General features: G+C 33.7%; 1 protein-coding gene across 4 annotated transcripts; it reads left to right on the forward strand.

Annotated features, from left to right (window-relative positions):
* Positions 1-524: 524 nt before the first annotated feature.
* On the forward strand, positions 525-17,770 carry LOC105256214 (vesicle-associated membrane protein 2). Of its 4 annotated transcripts, none has more exons than XM_011265951.3 (6): positions 550-879; positions 5,959-6,176; positions 7,040-7,119; positions 7,212-7,263; positions 8,156-8,214; positions 15,851-16,005. In XM_011265951.3, coding segments are annotated over exons 1-5 (366 nt in total). In that variant the 5' UTR covers positions 550-877; the 3' UTR covers positions 8,170-8,214; positions 15,851-16,005. The 4 variants fall into 4 exon arrangements, with proteins under 4 accessions (XP_011264249.1, XP_011264253.1, XP_011264252.1 ...); XM_011265950.3 differs by lacking the exon at positions 15,851-16,005 and adding an exon at positions 11,075-11,130 and having other exon boundaries at positions 553-879; XM_011265947.3 differs by lacking the exon at positions 8,156-8,214 and having other exon boundaries at positions 525-879; positions 15,851-17,770.
* The last annotated feature ends 125 nt before the right edge of the window (positions 17,771-17,895 follow it).

Below are 17,895 nucleotides of genomic sequence, written 5' to 3' on the forward strand. Positions count from 1 at the left end.
CGTAGACAATCGAAAAGTCTGAGAATCGGTATCCTACAAATTCATTCAACAGCTATTGCACAATCAGCTGATAATGATTCTAGAATCATAAACACACAAATATCAATTTGTCTCGAGAGAGACAAATCATTTCATCGTAACGACTGTATTATTACATTTCGCAGAGATGCGTCATTTCCGTAAAACAAACATTATCAATAAAATTCTACCCCTATTTTACATGAGTCTCAGATGGGACAATTTCTCTCATACGCATCGACATGCGTGAGGACGCACATGGTGCCCCGTACGCGAGCACGTTCCTGGCGGTGGTGTAGGGTGTGTTCGCGCATGGGGGTTGCGAAACGGCATCGGGACCGTCGTATTGACCAAAATCGGCCGCGCGTGCGCGCTCGGGGAGGGTTGGAGAATCGTCCGTCGACCCTGTCGACTCCTTCTCGAGAGATCGATCCTCGGCGTGCTCGTCGCGCTTTCAAACGCACCATCCCCGCGATCCTGTCTGACGTTTCCCCGCGCGTGTCTCGCACCAAACGTCGGCCGATCGGCGACATCCTCGCCGCGTTCCTCGGCGAAATCCTCGCCGCGGTCCTCGGGCGTGATCGTCGCGGCGAGTCGGACGGAAGCGACGGCCAAAGTTCGAGGGTGGAGGAATACGATCGAGATATATCGTCGAAGCGCGCGCGCCGGCGATATCGCGGCGCGGCGGCGTGTCGCTGGAAATTTTATCAATACCGCGGCGGCCATCTAGTCTCGCTGTGGCAGTCGCTCGCGAAAAGTTACGCGCCGAACGCCGACCGGGGGTTGACGCCGAGCCGACCGATTAACCGACGAGGATTGCCGGAATAGAAAGAGCCCGAGGCGATCGACTACTACGAGCATGTGAGTACACGTGATAATCCGCGCGTCCGCCGCTTTCCGAGCCGGAATTGCTTTCCGAGCAAACGAGGCGCGAGGATCCGCGGAAATGTCGCGTGATTCAACGTATTCGCGATTATCCGATGATGTCTCGTGACGTGAGATTCTCGGAAACGGTCTTCGATCGCGAACGAGTCCTTGTGAAATGCTATCTGAGGATAATCGAGATACACGCGGCTGTGGAATATAATATTAATCAAGGATGGTCCAAGAGACGTATTAATGTTTCGAAGGCGTCAAAGTTTCCCGACTAGACTTTATATAAGACCGCACTGTATTTCAGCGAGAAGTAGGAAATCGCGAGCATCGAGCACATCAGTTTCGCGTAAGAAAATTGAAAAGGTGTGTTTCCTAGTTTCTGCTTGGCGTTGGACCGATAATACAAATGGCGATTGTCCCGTCGAGCTGCATCGAGAGTGAATTTCGTGAGCGTTTTCCGTGATCAATGAATCGAAAAGCACTTGCATAAATGGCCTCCCATGTCCTGTCCGCAAACTGTAAAACGCGTCCGACGTGTAACTAGATCAATGAGCGATTATAGAACAGGAACTATACCTCGTGCTCTAAATCGCTCATCGCGATTTACACGCGAAAAGTTTCGCGGGGAGCAGCAATCGATTCGACTTTTCGCGGATGTATGAATGCGCAAAACCGCGTAAGGATCGCGCAAGACTTGGCGAGGAGGGCGAGAATATCGCGACAGCCACGACGTTGTAAGATGCGTTTTAAGACGCAATTGCCGAGGCCCTTGTCGTCGCCAATCGATCCTCCTCGCACGACCCGTCCGTTCGCAGCACACGACAGAATTTCCGATAGAGTGCAACGAAGAGTCTCTCGGAGCCCGTTATATATACGCGGACTCGATTTCGTTGACAGAGATATAAATCGAGAGGCGACTCGCAACGCGCCGTGATCTTTTGAACTTTCAAGATACGAATAACGCATCTCATTCAATGATGTATGATGCGAATTTTTTTGATTCGAAAAACGGCAGAAATCGATTGTGGAAAATATTGACGAGATGCTGCATATGAAAAAAGTTTCACTCTTATATATTAAATTTCTCTCGCGAATCTTTCTAACATTCACTATATTAATATACTAATTAGTATGTATTATTTATATTATTAGTTATATTAGTTATATTATAGTTATATTATATTATTTATATTATTTATTCAGTTAATATTATTTATATATACGGTAATATTATTTATGACGATGGTACAACTATATGTTAATTATAATTTTGAAAACCAATATGTAGCTTCCTATTTCTTGCTTTCCTCAATTCTTTGCACATTTCCTGTTTTCATCTTTATCTCTCTTCACTCTAGCTCGATTATAGATATTACATTTGTTCGGTCAATCGAGATAATATATTTATAAACAATATATATAGTTGTTACGTGCTCGAGTATTTCGCTATCTTGGATAATTTTGATAGATTCAAACATTGCCTATCGTTATAGCACCCACACATTGTCGATAAGCGAGGAGAGAGAAAGAAGGGGGAGGGAGGGTGGCTCTATCTTTTTGAAGGACACATGATAATTTCGAATTGTTTCGCGTTCGCGATGGATTACAACGGAGATTGACGAACATTATCACGCATGTTATCTATTCGCGCGAAAAATTCCTGCTTCTTTGACGATTAGCGCTTTCCATGTATATTTTTTACGCAGTATTTTTTTGCACGTTTGATACGTTTGGATCATTCGGGAATCTATTACATATATACTTGTATATATAGGTGGGATCAATCGCGCGAATCGCACCGCTCTGCTACTACATGTCGACTCGCAGTTTCTATATTTAGATAATCAATGATGAGCACATTTACGGCAATGTTCTACGGCTTTGCTAGACGGAAAGGTTCGCGCGTAACGTTGTGACGCGTATGGCGAACAATGAACCATTTGTCGGATTGTTTGTACGTCGATCAAAGACGGAATCTTCAAGGCGCAACAGTCTAACTATCGCGATATATCGGTTGCAATTTACTCCTTGAGAGTCTCTAGAGATAATTTAATGAAATTACTGTTTCCCTTTGAATGGCATAATTCTGAAAATTATTGGAAAATTACATATGAGAGATATGCAAGTTATTAATTATACAAAATTAAATCAATAATTTTTAGAATAAGTAATTTGATATATTAATTCACTATATGTATTAAAATTCGATTAATTGTCTCGAACCATATATTCTTATCATTTGCTCTAATATTTTTTATTTTTTATTAATTTATTTAGAAGTAACAACGTTATTTTGTCTTGAAGAGTACTTATAACGAACTTTTAATTGTTGCAAATGAGAAATAAAGATTTTAAATATAATATTTTTACACAAATTCTATAATTATTGATTATTCAGTGCCAGTTCTACTAATCTAATAACAAGAATGAAGACATATTTGCGATCGATATATTAATTCCATTACGTATCCCATTTTACGTCATAGGGTGAATAATTCTTGGTTTTTACGCATGATGCACACAACTATATCGAAAAATAATCCGACAAATATCTCTCAAGTATCTATAAAATTATTACAATAAAAAAAGAATAGAGCAGCAGAAATTTTCGAAAAAAAACCATTTCAATAAATCAGAAAATTTATTCGCCAACAAACAAATCAATTTAATGTTAAATAATTATATTGAAATAATCAATAATAAAAGGAATTTTTGAATCACATAAAAAAAAGAAAATTATCGTTGCATATACTTCAATAAATATCGAAAAGTTATATTAATAAAACAATATCAATAAAAATGTAGACATTTAGACTTTATATATATATATATATATATATATATATATATATATATATATGTAATTACATAATCTTTCTATTTTTCAATTAATTTTGGATTAAATAATTACTTCATATAATTACTTCAATATAATTGTTCATTAATTACATTGTTGATTGATGTAAACTGTATCAACTGGAATTGCCGTCGAAATATCGCGGCAAATACTGGACGCCATGGCCAAATATTCTGTTGATATTGCATCCGACATCTCAATGAAAACAATCCAGGGAATAGGCACGTACGACATTTCTCTATGTTTAACTATTCTGCCAGCGTTATTCGAATAGTCGATCGATCGGCTGTTGCCACTCGGTCGTTCGATCGTATCTGGCCAAAAATAAAACCCGCAATCTATCGTCGACCGCTTTTTCATTCGCCCTAACTAGCGTTTCTCGAATCGTAGATATCGCCAACTATAAAATATTAGATAATCATGGAAATTTTTTTCACAACAAGAATTAATTTCATGCAATATATAAGTTGATTGATTTTATCGGTATAATTATGTAACTTTGTCTGATCAATTAGTTGATTAATAAATTTTACTATCTATGTATTTCATGAATAATTTTTAATCAATTAATTGATTATATATACTATATATTTGACGAATGAATGGAAATTGATGAAAGATATGCTACGACCTGGAAAGAAATGGAAAACTAAATTATCTCAATACGCGCATAAGTTGTTGGGTAATTAAATTGACATTATACTCGCAGCAGTTCCGGAAAAGTCTCGTTCTGTGCTAAAGGTCATACGATTTGATGTCGGAAATCTAGTAAAAATAAGCAATACGACCGATATACGCATATAATATTATATATAATTCTCAAATCCCTGTACAGGACATTTCCATATACAGTGGATAGAAAATGATATTTGTATTCATCCTTTTTGAAACTTTACAGAAAAATATTACATTAAAAAATGCTACAATTAAAAATGGTTACACATAGTGCTTTATTCTGATATAAAATTATATAAAATTATTGAAAAAAAATATATTTGAAAAAGTGTGCAGTGTAAAAATATATTTTCTTATTTCATGAATAATTTTTGAATATAATTAATCAAAAATATGCAATAATAATTATTTGTTTGATATGGATGATATGGAAAAAATATATTTGAAAAAGCGTGCAGTGTAAAAATATATTTTCTTATTTCATGAATAATTTTTGAATATAATTAATCAAAAATATGCAATAATTATTATTTGTTTGATATGGATTTATCCATGATTATATATGCTAAGGCTTCACAAACTGATTTCATAACAGATAATTGCAATTGTTTAACTTTGAATATTCGTATGCACGTGGACTATGAATTACAATCTCCTGAGGCCACACACGAGTAGTCGACCTTATCAATGACCTTTCACTCTGCTCATCTCGAGAAAGTTTTTTAATGCGCTTTCAGCCAATGTTCGCGTTACTACCATCGTTATTATACTTCTTAGAAAATAGTAGGTGAAAAATGCGTAGGTAATACGCATCGAGTTTTGCCATTAAACAGCGTGAATGGTGAAATCGTGTCATGAACTTTGCCCTTTTGCGACGGTTTCCACCCGCGGCTTGATATGGGGAAAATCTCGCAGCATCCAAGCACCATGCAATGATGGTACTATAATTCCTGGCTCGCATGTCCCAGGACGCTCTATCTGCGCATTTATTTCACGTTTTTAGAATCGTTAGAAGAGCACGTTACAAAAATGCAAATAAATCACGCAGTTTAAACAAATCGTGAAATGCATCGATAATAAATATCATATATTTAATAAATATATGATTTCAATATTATACACGATAGCTATACTTTTTAACGCGTATTTATTTTACACATTCAATTTCTGAAATAATATTCGCGCATTTAAAAATACTATTATTATTATATTTTATTTTATTACTATTTCTTTTTTGAATTATTAGATTTTATTGAAACAGTTATATTAACACTTTTATGTTGCCAATATTCTCTCTCAAGCGGCAATTGATACATTTATAAAGGTCGCACGTTTATTTATGATATCTCGCGTACTTTAATGTTAACATTAAAATTAATATTAATATTGCATACGATATATATAATATATTATTTATATAATATTATTATATAATATACACGATATTTAATATAAATGTTAAATAAATATTCTTTTCTTTATAAGAATCGTTTATGGCAATCATCTTTGAAAAACCACGTCTTTTTCTCTAGGGCTACAGAGGGTGGTTTAGCACCGGATGCAGCGGCAGGTGCAGGCGCAGGCACCGATGGCATCGTCGGCGGCCCCAGGACGCCCCAGCAGATCGCCTCGCAGAAGCGGCTGCAGGCGACGCAAGCGCAAGTCGACGAGGTCGTCGACATCATGAAGACGAACGTCGAGAAGGTCCTCGAGCGCGATCAAAAGCTCTCCGAGCTTGACGATCGAGCAGGTGAGGCCTTTATGATAATAAAAATTTCGCGAGAGAGAAAGAGAATCAGTAGCGATCGTCGTTCCCGATTAAAAGTTTCATTGCAAGTTTCATCGATCATTAATCTTCTAAATCTATTTCATCGAATTATTGCCGTATTTTATTTTGCGATTATATACATTTTGTGCTCTGTTATATACTGTCCATTACTGATATATGCTCATTAATTATTATACACGTCACTCTATTGTTTACCGCTTCTATATCTGCATGCGTTCATTCATGCTGGACATTATTTATTGTACCCTGAGAGATTAATTAATATTTTAAAAAAGAATGAAAATGATTTCATTTCAAAAAAGAATGAAATATACATTATTCTTGTGTATAAGAAGATACTATACAAAAAATGTATCGCTATAGATTTATAATGCACAATTGTAAACGGTACAATAGATTTACTCAATTTGTTGTAATTTATTTCACACATGCGTTACAAGATATGATGTTATAATATTCACATCCATTATGTTTTTGCTGACTAAGTAGAAAGTATATGTTCGCGTGAAGGCTACATCTTCCATTCATGGCAAAGTAGTTCGACCCTGCGCGTCTGACTACACGTTGATATCGATTACTGTGACACGCTCGAATCGATGCCACGTTATGTGGCTGGTCGATCTTTTCTCACGCAATCCGCTATATATTGTGCAAACGTATATTTCGTACTTCACATTATCTGCATTTAATAAATTACAGAAATTTGTTTCTTTTTAATAAAATTATACTTAAAATAAAATAATAATAAAATAATAATAATAAAATTATACTTAAATTTAATTTAAAATGCAACTCCCGATATCATACAATTGCGTAATTTACAGATGCACTCCAACAAGGAGCGTCACAATTTGAACAGCAAGCAGGAAAATTGAAGAGAAAGTTCTGGCTACAGAATCTAAAGGTAAGCGTAAAGTTTTAATAATTGAGAAATATTTATCACAATGCTTGAAATTTTTTTCATTTAATAATAATTGTTGTATTCTTTTTTAATAGATGATGATCATCATGGGTGTCATCGGACTCATCGTACTGGCCATTATTGTCGGTAAGTGCCTCACTAATACACTGACGTTTAACAGCTGTCAACACTGCCACTGTAACTGTTTAAATGTTTTGTGCCATCTCGTCCCGATGTATATCTCGTCCCGATTTCAAGCGACTAATTCAGTGTTACTCTCTTTAAGGCGCTCTTTGCTTTGATATGGTGGAAGTGTCGACCCTTTGTCGAGATTTAATCAATTGAATATTATTTAGATAGATGTAGTTACAGAAATTAATAACTATATTTTATTTTCAAATTCTTATCTCGATACAAACAAATATGAACCTTCTACCGCAAATAGACTAACTTCTTTTTAAAGCTTGATGTTCATCGTGTTTCGCATCTGAATCAGTCGTTCTTGATTAATGTCTCTCTGTCAATCTATACCCTTTGTGCTAAGGAGACATCTATAAACGGTTATGTTTGCACGATGCGAAAAACGACGCGATGTGACAAGCAAAATGTTGTCTACGAGTTTGCATAGCTTTTGAGAAATCCTCTTGAAGGGATCTCTCGAGATTTCTCGAAGAAATGTGCCGAAACAAATTGTCTATCGTGCTTTGCTTGAGTTATGTCAATTATTTGACCTCAATCCATTTTCACGGATTTTTTCAAAAACATCATATTCGCGAACGTTTCCTTTCTATTTCCGAATAATTTTCGAATCTATTAAAGTTCTATTTCGCAAAAATATCATTCTGGTGGATTATTATAAACGAAATGAAAATATTGCTTCTTTATAAGAATACGTCTTTATCATACGAGGGATATGAGATGAGATGAAAGACACCGCTACCGGTGTGATCCGCCTGAAAAAAGGTGTCATTCTGTCTTCCTTTTGTCCATTCATCATCTAACATGTGTGAAATGTATGTATTTCTCTTTTTCCGTCTAGCGAACTTCATGTAGGCGCGCTGATTGGTGGAAGAGATTTGTGTGTGAGTGAATCTGAAGGTAGAAAGCAAAACAATTGCGACATTGCGTACCATTGTTGTTTCTCACCCCGTTTTTCGTACCTCTTTTTTACTTGTCGTAGAAAATGTACACCCCTAAATCTACAAACTTTCTGATTTCGTTCTCGTTGTTTATCATCCGACACTGAAATTCCACTCACCCAGAGCTTTCAGAATATTCCTTAATTTTGATAATGTCACGTATCAAGTATCGCCAGTTTTATAAGGAATTAAATGGACATTTCATTATCAAAATTATTATTAAACTCAAAAATTTAGGTAATAAAATGTGACACAATGTTACAATAATTATAATTATATTGTATTATTATTATTATTAATATTATTACGCTTTTTGTGAGAAACGAACAAATTGTTCATGCATTTATAAAACTGGCATCTCTCTAGTCAATGTTACATTGTGTTTGCCTGTGTGATAGGTACTTGCTGATTTATCTGTTGCTACGTGTATTTTCTATAAAAACCGTTATTCTTCCCACTATCCCTCACTACTCTGAGTCATTGCATATTTATAAACTATCAATTTAATTGGAAAGTACTCTCCAATTAAAAATATCATGGTAATATATTATACATCTTCATAAATTTTCGACGATGTCCTCTTTCATTTCTGAATCTTTTTTTTATCACAACACAACGTACAAATCAACGTTAAGTATAAATAATTCGTAAAATTCATTGTATATCTTTCTGTTAGGAATCTTCTCAATATTTTATTTCACATGTTCAGCGTGTTTTTAAAATCCACATAAAGATGAGAAACTCGCTATAATAAAATCTATATCTTTTTAACATGACATATCTGTCATTTTTTAATTAATTTAAATATATACTCTGTGTATATATATATATACTTAATATATTGAAAATCAGCGATTTTTCATTAAGGGATACCGATGAATGAAAGATTCGCTTCTAATGAAGAAGACACTTTTCCGAGACACAATCATTTACCTCACCCTGTGTGTGTCTGTGTTACAATTGTAATCGTTGTTATGTGTCTGTCTGTACTTTCGGCGATACCCTCTTTCTGAAGTTGGTCCCAGGCAGTGATTTTCAATTTTCTGGTGGTCAATTAACAAAGAAAAAGAAAAACACAAAAAAGTGTGTAAATACGTGAAACAACCTAAAGAATGTGAAGCTTCAAAAATTGTGATTCGCGACTGCGACAGAAATAAAGAAACAATACCACCGAGAAATGAAAACACCACAACGACAAATGACAACATCAACAACAACCACAATATCGACAACAGAAAGAATTATCAAACAACTACAACTACAACAACTATAACAAAAAGGTCTCTCTCAAAGTTTTTGTTTAATCCTATTCTACTCTTCAGTACGGTAAGCTATGATTTTATTGTTGCACCCGATATAACTTATCTATCTTTTTCTCTCTCATTATTCCACCAAAATGCAATTTAAATCTTCTTTAAGCACTTTCTCTTATTTACTTTTTTTTACTGATTATATCTTTGCAAAAATTTTGTATGTAATTTCATTCAAATTTATAATGTGCATTGTATTACATAGAAAAGATTTTTTGTTTTTTTCGTAATTACATGAAATTAATTCTACTTGAAAATATATTTAAATATATGTACTTTTTACTTTTCGATACATATTAATAATTGATTCATTTCTATTTTTTTGCATATTAAAATTGCACATTAAAATAATATATATTAATGACATATTATGTAATGTATATGATAAATATATTATTAATAATATAAATTAATATTAACGATTTTATATATATTCCATTTTGCATGTTTTTCTCTTTCTCTTCACATTCCTTTTATTTTCATTCGACATTTTTCAACTAGTACAGCGTGAAACTCTCTCATACACCGTATCCTCAAGAAATAAATATTTTAATAATGCATTTTAATATAGATATGAATTAACTGTATAAATGTTTCTGGGACGATCTTCGCGTGTCGTGTTTGACCTCTTATTATGCATGTACCATCGATTTGATTATTTCTCCCTCGATTAAAAACCAATATCTCAATATAGCATGGCTTATCCATTATGTGAAACGTGTATGGCGAAAGCTTGTAATACAGAAAGAAATTTCAGCCAAAGATTTAGCCAGAATTTCCTACAAATTGCAACGATATTTTTCATGGATTTAGATATCATGTTTAAAAAAGATCCTTTAAATGGAACTTCTGGCAAGAGCAATTAATGCTGTTGCAATTATTGCTGTTGCTAATTATTTTCACAAAAAGAAATTCACATACCGAATGCCGTTCGTATACTCATCTGTGCCTTTTTGTATCTACATGCATGCAAATTGTCTTTATAGCTAACGGGCTGTGTCATGTAGCTTCAAACTGCGAATGATTCTAATTTACAAAACGCTTCGTCGAAGACAACTGTATGCAAAAGATGTAAATTTTAAATATGTAATTTTATATTTATATTTATAAATTTTTCTTTATAATTATGAAATTTTTTTTTAAATATTAAAAGGGAGAGAGAGAAAGAGTTTCATATGTATATTTATTAACGATAATTTAAAAGTTTCATATACACACTAATACACTTTTATTATAAAAAGTTTTATTATAAAAATAATGTTTATAAATCAACTAAATATCTCTTTAGTTAAATTTAAAAACATTTGTCTACGACGAGCGCGATTCATTGCGAGTTTCTGCATGCGAAAAAAATGCGAAATAAAAACAAAGGAGAAGAAATTTAAAAAAAGAACGGAAAAAACACAGATTTAAAAACCGAGGAAAAGGAGAGTAAGAGGAATACGGCATGGCTGAACCATCGCTGTCCATGAATCAATGGAAGAGAACAAATCTTGTTATTGTTTTCAGCGAGCGTCACCGGCGGCAGCAATACGCAAAATTGAGCGTGAGAGTAAGAGCTAAAGTAAAATAATGCAACAACAACCACAACAGCAACAAAAAGAAAAGTAAAAGAAGGAGAGGAAAAAAGAAGAAGAAGAAGCAGCGACGATTGAAGAGTAGTTTACAAAAAGGAGGTAGTTTTTGAGACGAAGAGATAGATAGGATGAATAATGATCTCGTGAGACGGAAATTGTGATGAGCCGTTGACGAGCTCTGCCCAAGTTCTTCGCGACGTAACGTCGAATCGATTATGCGCGAAAATCGATCGATTGTCGGCCTTGCAATTCGGGAAAGGAGGAAGAATGACGGCGGTCATCCTGATCAAAAGCAGAGGACGTTAATTCAAGCGGAAACGACGAAGAGAGCCGTTGCGATGAAACTTTTTTGTTATCTCTTACAATTTTTTCCGGATCGAGCAGAAGAGAGAGAGATATATATCCATATTAAACCGATTCTATCTTCGTAACTCTCATTATAGAAGATTGCGCACGATATATAATTTACATTTGCACAAAATCCTGTTAGAATTTTCATTATTATCATATTCCATTATTTCGCAAGTACTGTAGCAATTTCGTTATTATTGCGATTGTTTTGTAAAGTGAGGGAAATATTTATCTCTTGAATTTTGGCAAACTGATCTGTTCATCTTTCAAATCACAAAAATTTTTCGAGAGATATTATCGCAGCGGGACTAGTTTGCGATTAAATGCGCTTGATTGATAAGACTAAATATTCATCGCGCTTTCCTTCATTTTTGTTAATCAGGACTGTCCGCAAAAAAACGGAAAAAAATGAAAAATGCTGAGAGAGAAAAGAATGGTTGTATAAAAAGAAGCGCGAAATGTTTGCGAAAAAGAAAGAAAGATTCGTTGCAGCGACATATAATATATAAATATATAAGTGTATATATATATATATATATATATATATGTATATGTATATGTATACATATATATGTATGTATAGGAAAAAAGAAAAAAAAACAGGGTGTCCGTGAAAATCACCACGTAAAACCTCTCCGGCGAAGGCAGTTGCTGTAGTGCATGTTCGCGCACATACTCGAACGAAATGTTCACGATGTATATCGAGACATTTACTTTATAGACACATATATGTAAATCATGTAAACTGTAAATAATATGTCATTTGTCCCTCATGCGCCATTTATCGAATTGTGTATCGGATTGATCAACCCGCTCTGATTATATCGAAGAAAGTCACACGCGTCCTTTGTTCCTTTATCTTACATCTCGCGTTTTTTCGCGAATTACACGAAGAACATATTGCGAAGCGGAGCGATGGAAAGGAGGGATAGGAAAATCTGCGATAGTCGCCTGCCTTCGTCGAAGACGGCGATAAATGTTTTGGAGCACACAATCTGTGTACAGAGAATTTAAAAAATAATAAAGAAAAGAGAAAAGAATACGAGTAAGAGAAAAAGGAATTAAAAAAACGGATGAAGAGAGAATAGAAAAGAGAAATGTCTTGATATAAAGGAGTACAGCAGCTATAGATAATGTTTTAAGGCTTAAAGAAGAATTATCTACAAGATGTTATGTATACATGTTAATAATAATGATAATTATGATGATAATAATAACGATAACATTAATAATAATAATAAACATTAACGATCATCTTGGTGACAAAGAGGAGGCGATTTTCATGCTTCACAGATAACGTAAAAAAATGAATGTTGTTTTTCAATTCGAAGATACTGGGAGCTCAGAAAGTTCCAGCCTTGGATTATCTTTTTATTGTTTATTCGCGAGATAAGATACGTTCATAATGATGACACATCGCACGCGATACATCGATCATTCGTCGATGAGTTCGAAATCGTCGTCAATTTCTATCGATTTTACCCGATTACCCTTCTTTCTTCCGTTCAATCTTTCCTAATTTTTCAGTGCTGCTGCTGCTGCTGCTGATTCAGCAATAATTTCGAGAGACAAAGCGATCATCTTTCCGATCGTAATCCTTCGCAAATATTCCTCCCTCCGATCCTGTCCCGATGTGCGATGTCTGTGAGTTCTTGCAGATTCCACCGTGACTTTCGAAAAATTCACCGAAAGAAAGAGAAGGACTTTTCAATATGTTGATCGACAAGATATCGAATCATTTTTGCTTTTGCGTCGATGTTCACTTTAAAAAAAGCAAATCATATAATCTCAAAAATATCAACTTTTTACAATTATTGAATTATAATTATTAATATCATTAGCGTTAATTGACAGAAAAAAGTGTACATATATAAAATGAGATTTATCTCTACTTTTTATTTCTTTCCAAATTATTTTAGCACGGATCATTATTTAGCGTAAATTATGATATTATTGAAAATAATCGATGGGAATAAAATTGGGGACCACGCGTCGCTAGAGTTGCTTTGTGGAATACGTAAGAATCGCAGAAATTGAAAAGCGAAAAACCGATCGACGAATGAGAAATTCTTCGATATTGTCGGGCTAAGTGGCCGCACACAGATGACCCGAGTTATATAATGTTTAAAATGATCATTCTATGTTCACAAACTTATAAACACATAGCTGTACGTCATATCTTAACCGTCGACGTATCCCTAATTAATAATGGCGAATATGCGATCATGATGCTGCGCTTTGAACATTGTACAGTATCGAATAAAAAATACACTGCGTAGTTGAATTGAAGTTACCAAGAGATAACGAAGAAGAGAATTAATTTTTTTTTTGCCGTTTTTAAACCAAATCACTTCGATCGTGAAATTCTCATACTATATCTACATGTAAGCACCAGCATTTCTACAATTTCTACTCGACAATGAATGAAGCCCGATGCTTCAGTTGCTTTTTTTATTATCATACTAGTGCTGCACGTAAATGTGAAGAAGATACTATTTTTTCGAGAGCAGAATTTTCACTCGACCATGATCGGTTAAACGTGATTACAATTTTTAAAGATCAATTAAAGATCGAATATATATTGCATCGCGCCTTCCAGGAAGAAGATCATTAAAGAGCCTAGTGTCTGTTAAATCCAAGCAGGAGGTAAGAATAATAAACTTGCTATTACATGCCGATATGTTTTTATCTGTGGTTATCCATAAAAATTTTATTTTAAATCTTTTTCTTAATTGATTTTCTTCAATCTAGAATTTTTTTTTAATCTGACAATTGTATAACTTTATAATACATTCCACACGCGGAATCGTGTATGAAATTTCAAAAAAGCAATATTTATATGTATGTATATATTTTTTTTTAAATTATTTTTCAGATATATGTGTGTGTTTCCTCAATTATTAATTTTTTGGTAAATATATATAGTCGATTTTCTTTCATTAAAAAATTCCTGTGTTCCAGATTCTTAAATCTTTTATCGGTTAATACAATATATGATCGATAATTTAAAAGAATCGTATATACCTGAAATATTGAAAAGATCTAAAGGGAGGAATCGTATTTTTAGATTTTTTATATATGTAAAATTTTTTATTATTTTCATTTTTCAGAATATTACTTATATTCTCTCATAATTTCTCTTTTCTTGTATGTGACAATTAATGTAGAATATGTGCTTTTACCAATATAATCCATCTCATTCAACTTATAATTTTTATTAATCCATTTTGCCATCAAATCATTACACTGCGATTAAATATCGTTGAATTAACAAGATGAATTATATTGTACGTATAAGTTTAGGTTGTCCCTGTGATCGTGTCAAAAATAGAAGACACATCAGTGATATATGTGTGTATGTGTGTCTGTGCGTGTGTGTTTAATTACCGTCGCTTTGAGATTATTTGATTCGCTGTCCATTCGTATAACTGTTCGAATTTATCGTTAGTATATAAATGGTGCCGAGCGTATCAAGATTTAAAATAAAACGCGACAATACCTATACACTATATTATCTAACGGAATGAAATTATTTCGAGAGGAAGAACGAGAGAAAGGAGAAAGAGAGAGAGAGAGAGAAAGGAAGAAAGAGAAAAACAGAGAGAAAGAAGAAAGAATACTCTGTAATATAAAATACAGCTGTTAAGAAAGAAATGAAGATATCAATACAACTTCTATGTTCTAGCGTTGTACATCCTGTATATTTTTCATTTGTCCAAATTATGTGTTTCTGTGTGTTAAACGTTATAAAAGTGTGGGAATAAAAGATACCAAATACGACATTACTTTTATGTCATAGATAAAAGATAGATCCTGTGTTATTCACAGATACAGACGATTTTGATGGAGAAATCGAAATTATTTGTTCGTCAATTCAATCACTTTCCTTATTCCTTACAATTATAATTTTGTTACAATCATAATCTTTCATGTTTCGTATGTCCCTTCCTTCCGTCGAAAAATTTATGGTGAGAATTTTTTTCTTACCAACGTGAAAGAATTTTTTATTCCAAGGTATATGCACTTTTATTAATACATTTTACTGGAATTTAATCTTTTTTGCGAATAATGCGACAGTAACGCAATCAATACACCTAGCCTTATTTATGAATATTAATATGATAGACAGCAACTATAGCCTAACGTATTCATCCACGGAAATTGATGGACATGATATATCTCAAAAATGCAAATCATTTTTTCAGCAAGGAAAAGATTATTTTAAAAGTGCCATTTAATAGTACTATAAAAAAAGTATCCGATTTTCCTTCTCTTTTTCCATTGTCATTTTATGTTATCAACCCCTGATGTCGCTTTATCAATATTAGAGACTAATACTAACGCTTAAACGTTTCAGTGAAATTCATGCCGGAAACGCCGCCGACTCCGCCCAATTATAATTATCCAGGTATGATGCCAGGTATGCAACCTGGTATGCAGGCTGCGGCGCCCGGTGCAGCCGCACCTGCAGCGGGTGATGCTGCGGCTGCACCGAGTGGTGCAAAGTCGTCGGGCGGCGGCTCATCGCAGGCCGCCAGCGCCGCGTTCATCAGCAACCTGGACGCCGATATACGCAGTGTCGCGTAAACGATGCGAGAAATATCGATGATGCACTTGAACGGAGAAAAAGAGGAGTGATCGAAAAAGGAGTGGAGAAAAAGAGCGCTGTGATAAGGACCGACCTTGATGCAACGCCTTCATCCGCGGAAATAACTAGTCTACGTATTTGCCTCGAAGAGCAATTTATTCGGATTATCATCGCCACATGATGAAGGGTTCGGTGGAAGAAGCCGGTAACTTCGTAATTTATTCAGATTTGTTTTTTTCTCCAGATTTATTCACTCGTTGTTTGACATTCGTCTTAAGATTCACGATGATTCATTTTTTCCTTTTTCCTCCGGAACCCTTCAATCATCGGTCATGATTATTTTAACATTGAATTATTTTTGCCTCTATCGATGATGTGATAATTAGTAATTTCAATATTTTATTAATAGTTATATTGTATAATGAGCAACTTTCTTCGAATGCATGTAGTATTTAAATGCAAGTAATTTTTACTTGATTGTATTGTATTTTATATCGTGATTTTTAGTCTTTAGCCTTTAGGTTTAAATGAAAATATCGATTGAGTCTTTTTAAGAAGAAAAAAATATCCTATAAATTCTAAAATCCTATTAAGAATTCAGCCGAAATTTTATTTTCAATGCGAATGCACGGAAGGTCCTTCGAATCTCATTCCGCTCTGATAGTTACGAAAAGCACGAGGAAGTTGACGAGATTGTTGATGAGAAAATACACAAGTACGTGTATCGACGTATATACATGTATATATACATTATTACGAATGGTCAATGTAAAATTAAATCTCTATGTACGCGTATAAATAAATATATACATTATTCGTATATTAAATATCAAAGTTTAAAATGTGGAGGTAATAAACAGAGAAAATCATGAAAAAAATCGATACAAGTATCATTCGAATTCAATCTTGACCGAGAAAAAAATGTGAAAATATTCGAATGTACGTCATGTACAGACTATTCCATACAAATGATTTTTTTCACGCTTGTCCGGACATCCGGCTTGATGAAACATTGTCTCGGATAATATAATTTTTTGAGACAAGGAACACGAATTTATTTCACTCCCTCTTGCGCCAAAGTTCTTCAAATTTTAATAATCTCTTTTCGCGATTGATGTAATTACGAATACAGTTTTTTATATCAATCGATTGCGAAAATTATACTCGATGCAATAACGCGAGTAATTCCCTAAATACTCCTTTGCACAGTTTAATTATTATTAATACTACTCTTTATATATTATACTCGAGATATATATTTTACTTTCTATATAAAAAATATAATTGTTACTTTCGAAAAATGTGTAAGTATCACCTAAAGACAATTCATAGATTTAATAGATTTGTAGGAAAATTTGCTCCCCTTTAAACTGAAACAACAATATTAGCTTATAAATGTATTATAGTATCGAATAAGTAATCGAATTATAGAAAAAAAAATTATTGATCCTCATATATTTTCAAGTATTAACGTAATGACTTCGTGCGATAATTAAATTTAAAATTGAAGTGTTTGAAAATAATAACATGTAATTTAATAATGTTATTCAAATGAAGAAAAAAAGTAAAAGACTTTTCCTATATTAAATAATTGGCATATAGTTATTATTTTCTTATTACAATGTTCATATGCACATCATCATCGTACTGCTTTTGTCTCTAAGTAAAATTTTCGGACGATAACGCGCGCCAACAAAAATATAAAAAACTTATTGCTGTCATTTAAGAAAAAATGTTAATGTATTAATCGTGTCCTCTATCGAATGGAATACTATGTTGCTATCAAATAAAATACACTATGTTGCTAATTTCAC

The sequence above is a fragment of the Camponotus floridanus genome, unplaced genomic scaffold (assembly GCF_003227725.1).
Source record: "Camponotus floridanus strain SB8 unplaced genomic scaffold, Cflo_v7.5 scaffold74, whole genome shotgun sequence".
Lineage (NCBI taxonomy): Eukaryota > Metazoa > Arthropoda > Insecta > Hymenoptera > Formicidae > Camponotus > Camponotus floridanus.

Coding starts and splice junctions, on each gene's coding strand:
- LOC105256214 (XM_011265947.3), top strand. Junction 6,177..7,039: donor CGAGCTTGACGATCGAGCAG/GTGAGGCCTTTA, acceptor CGTAATTTACAG/ATGCACTCCAACAAGGAGCG. Junction 7,264..15,850: donor CGTACTGGCCATTATTGTCG/GTAAGTGCCTCA, acceptor TAAACGTTTCAG/TGAAATTCATGCCGGAAACG.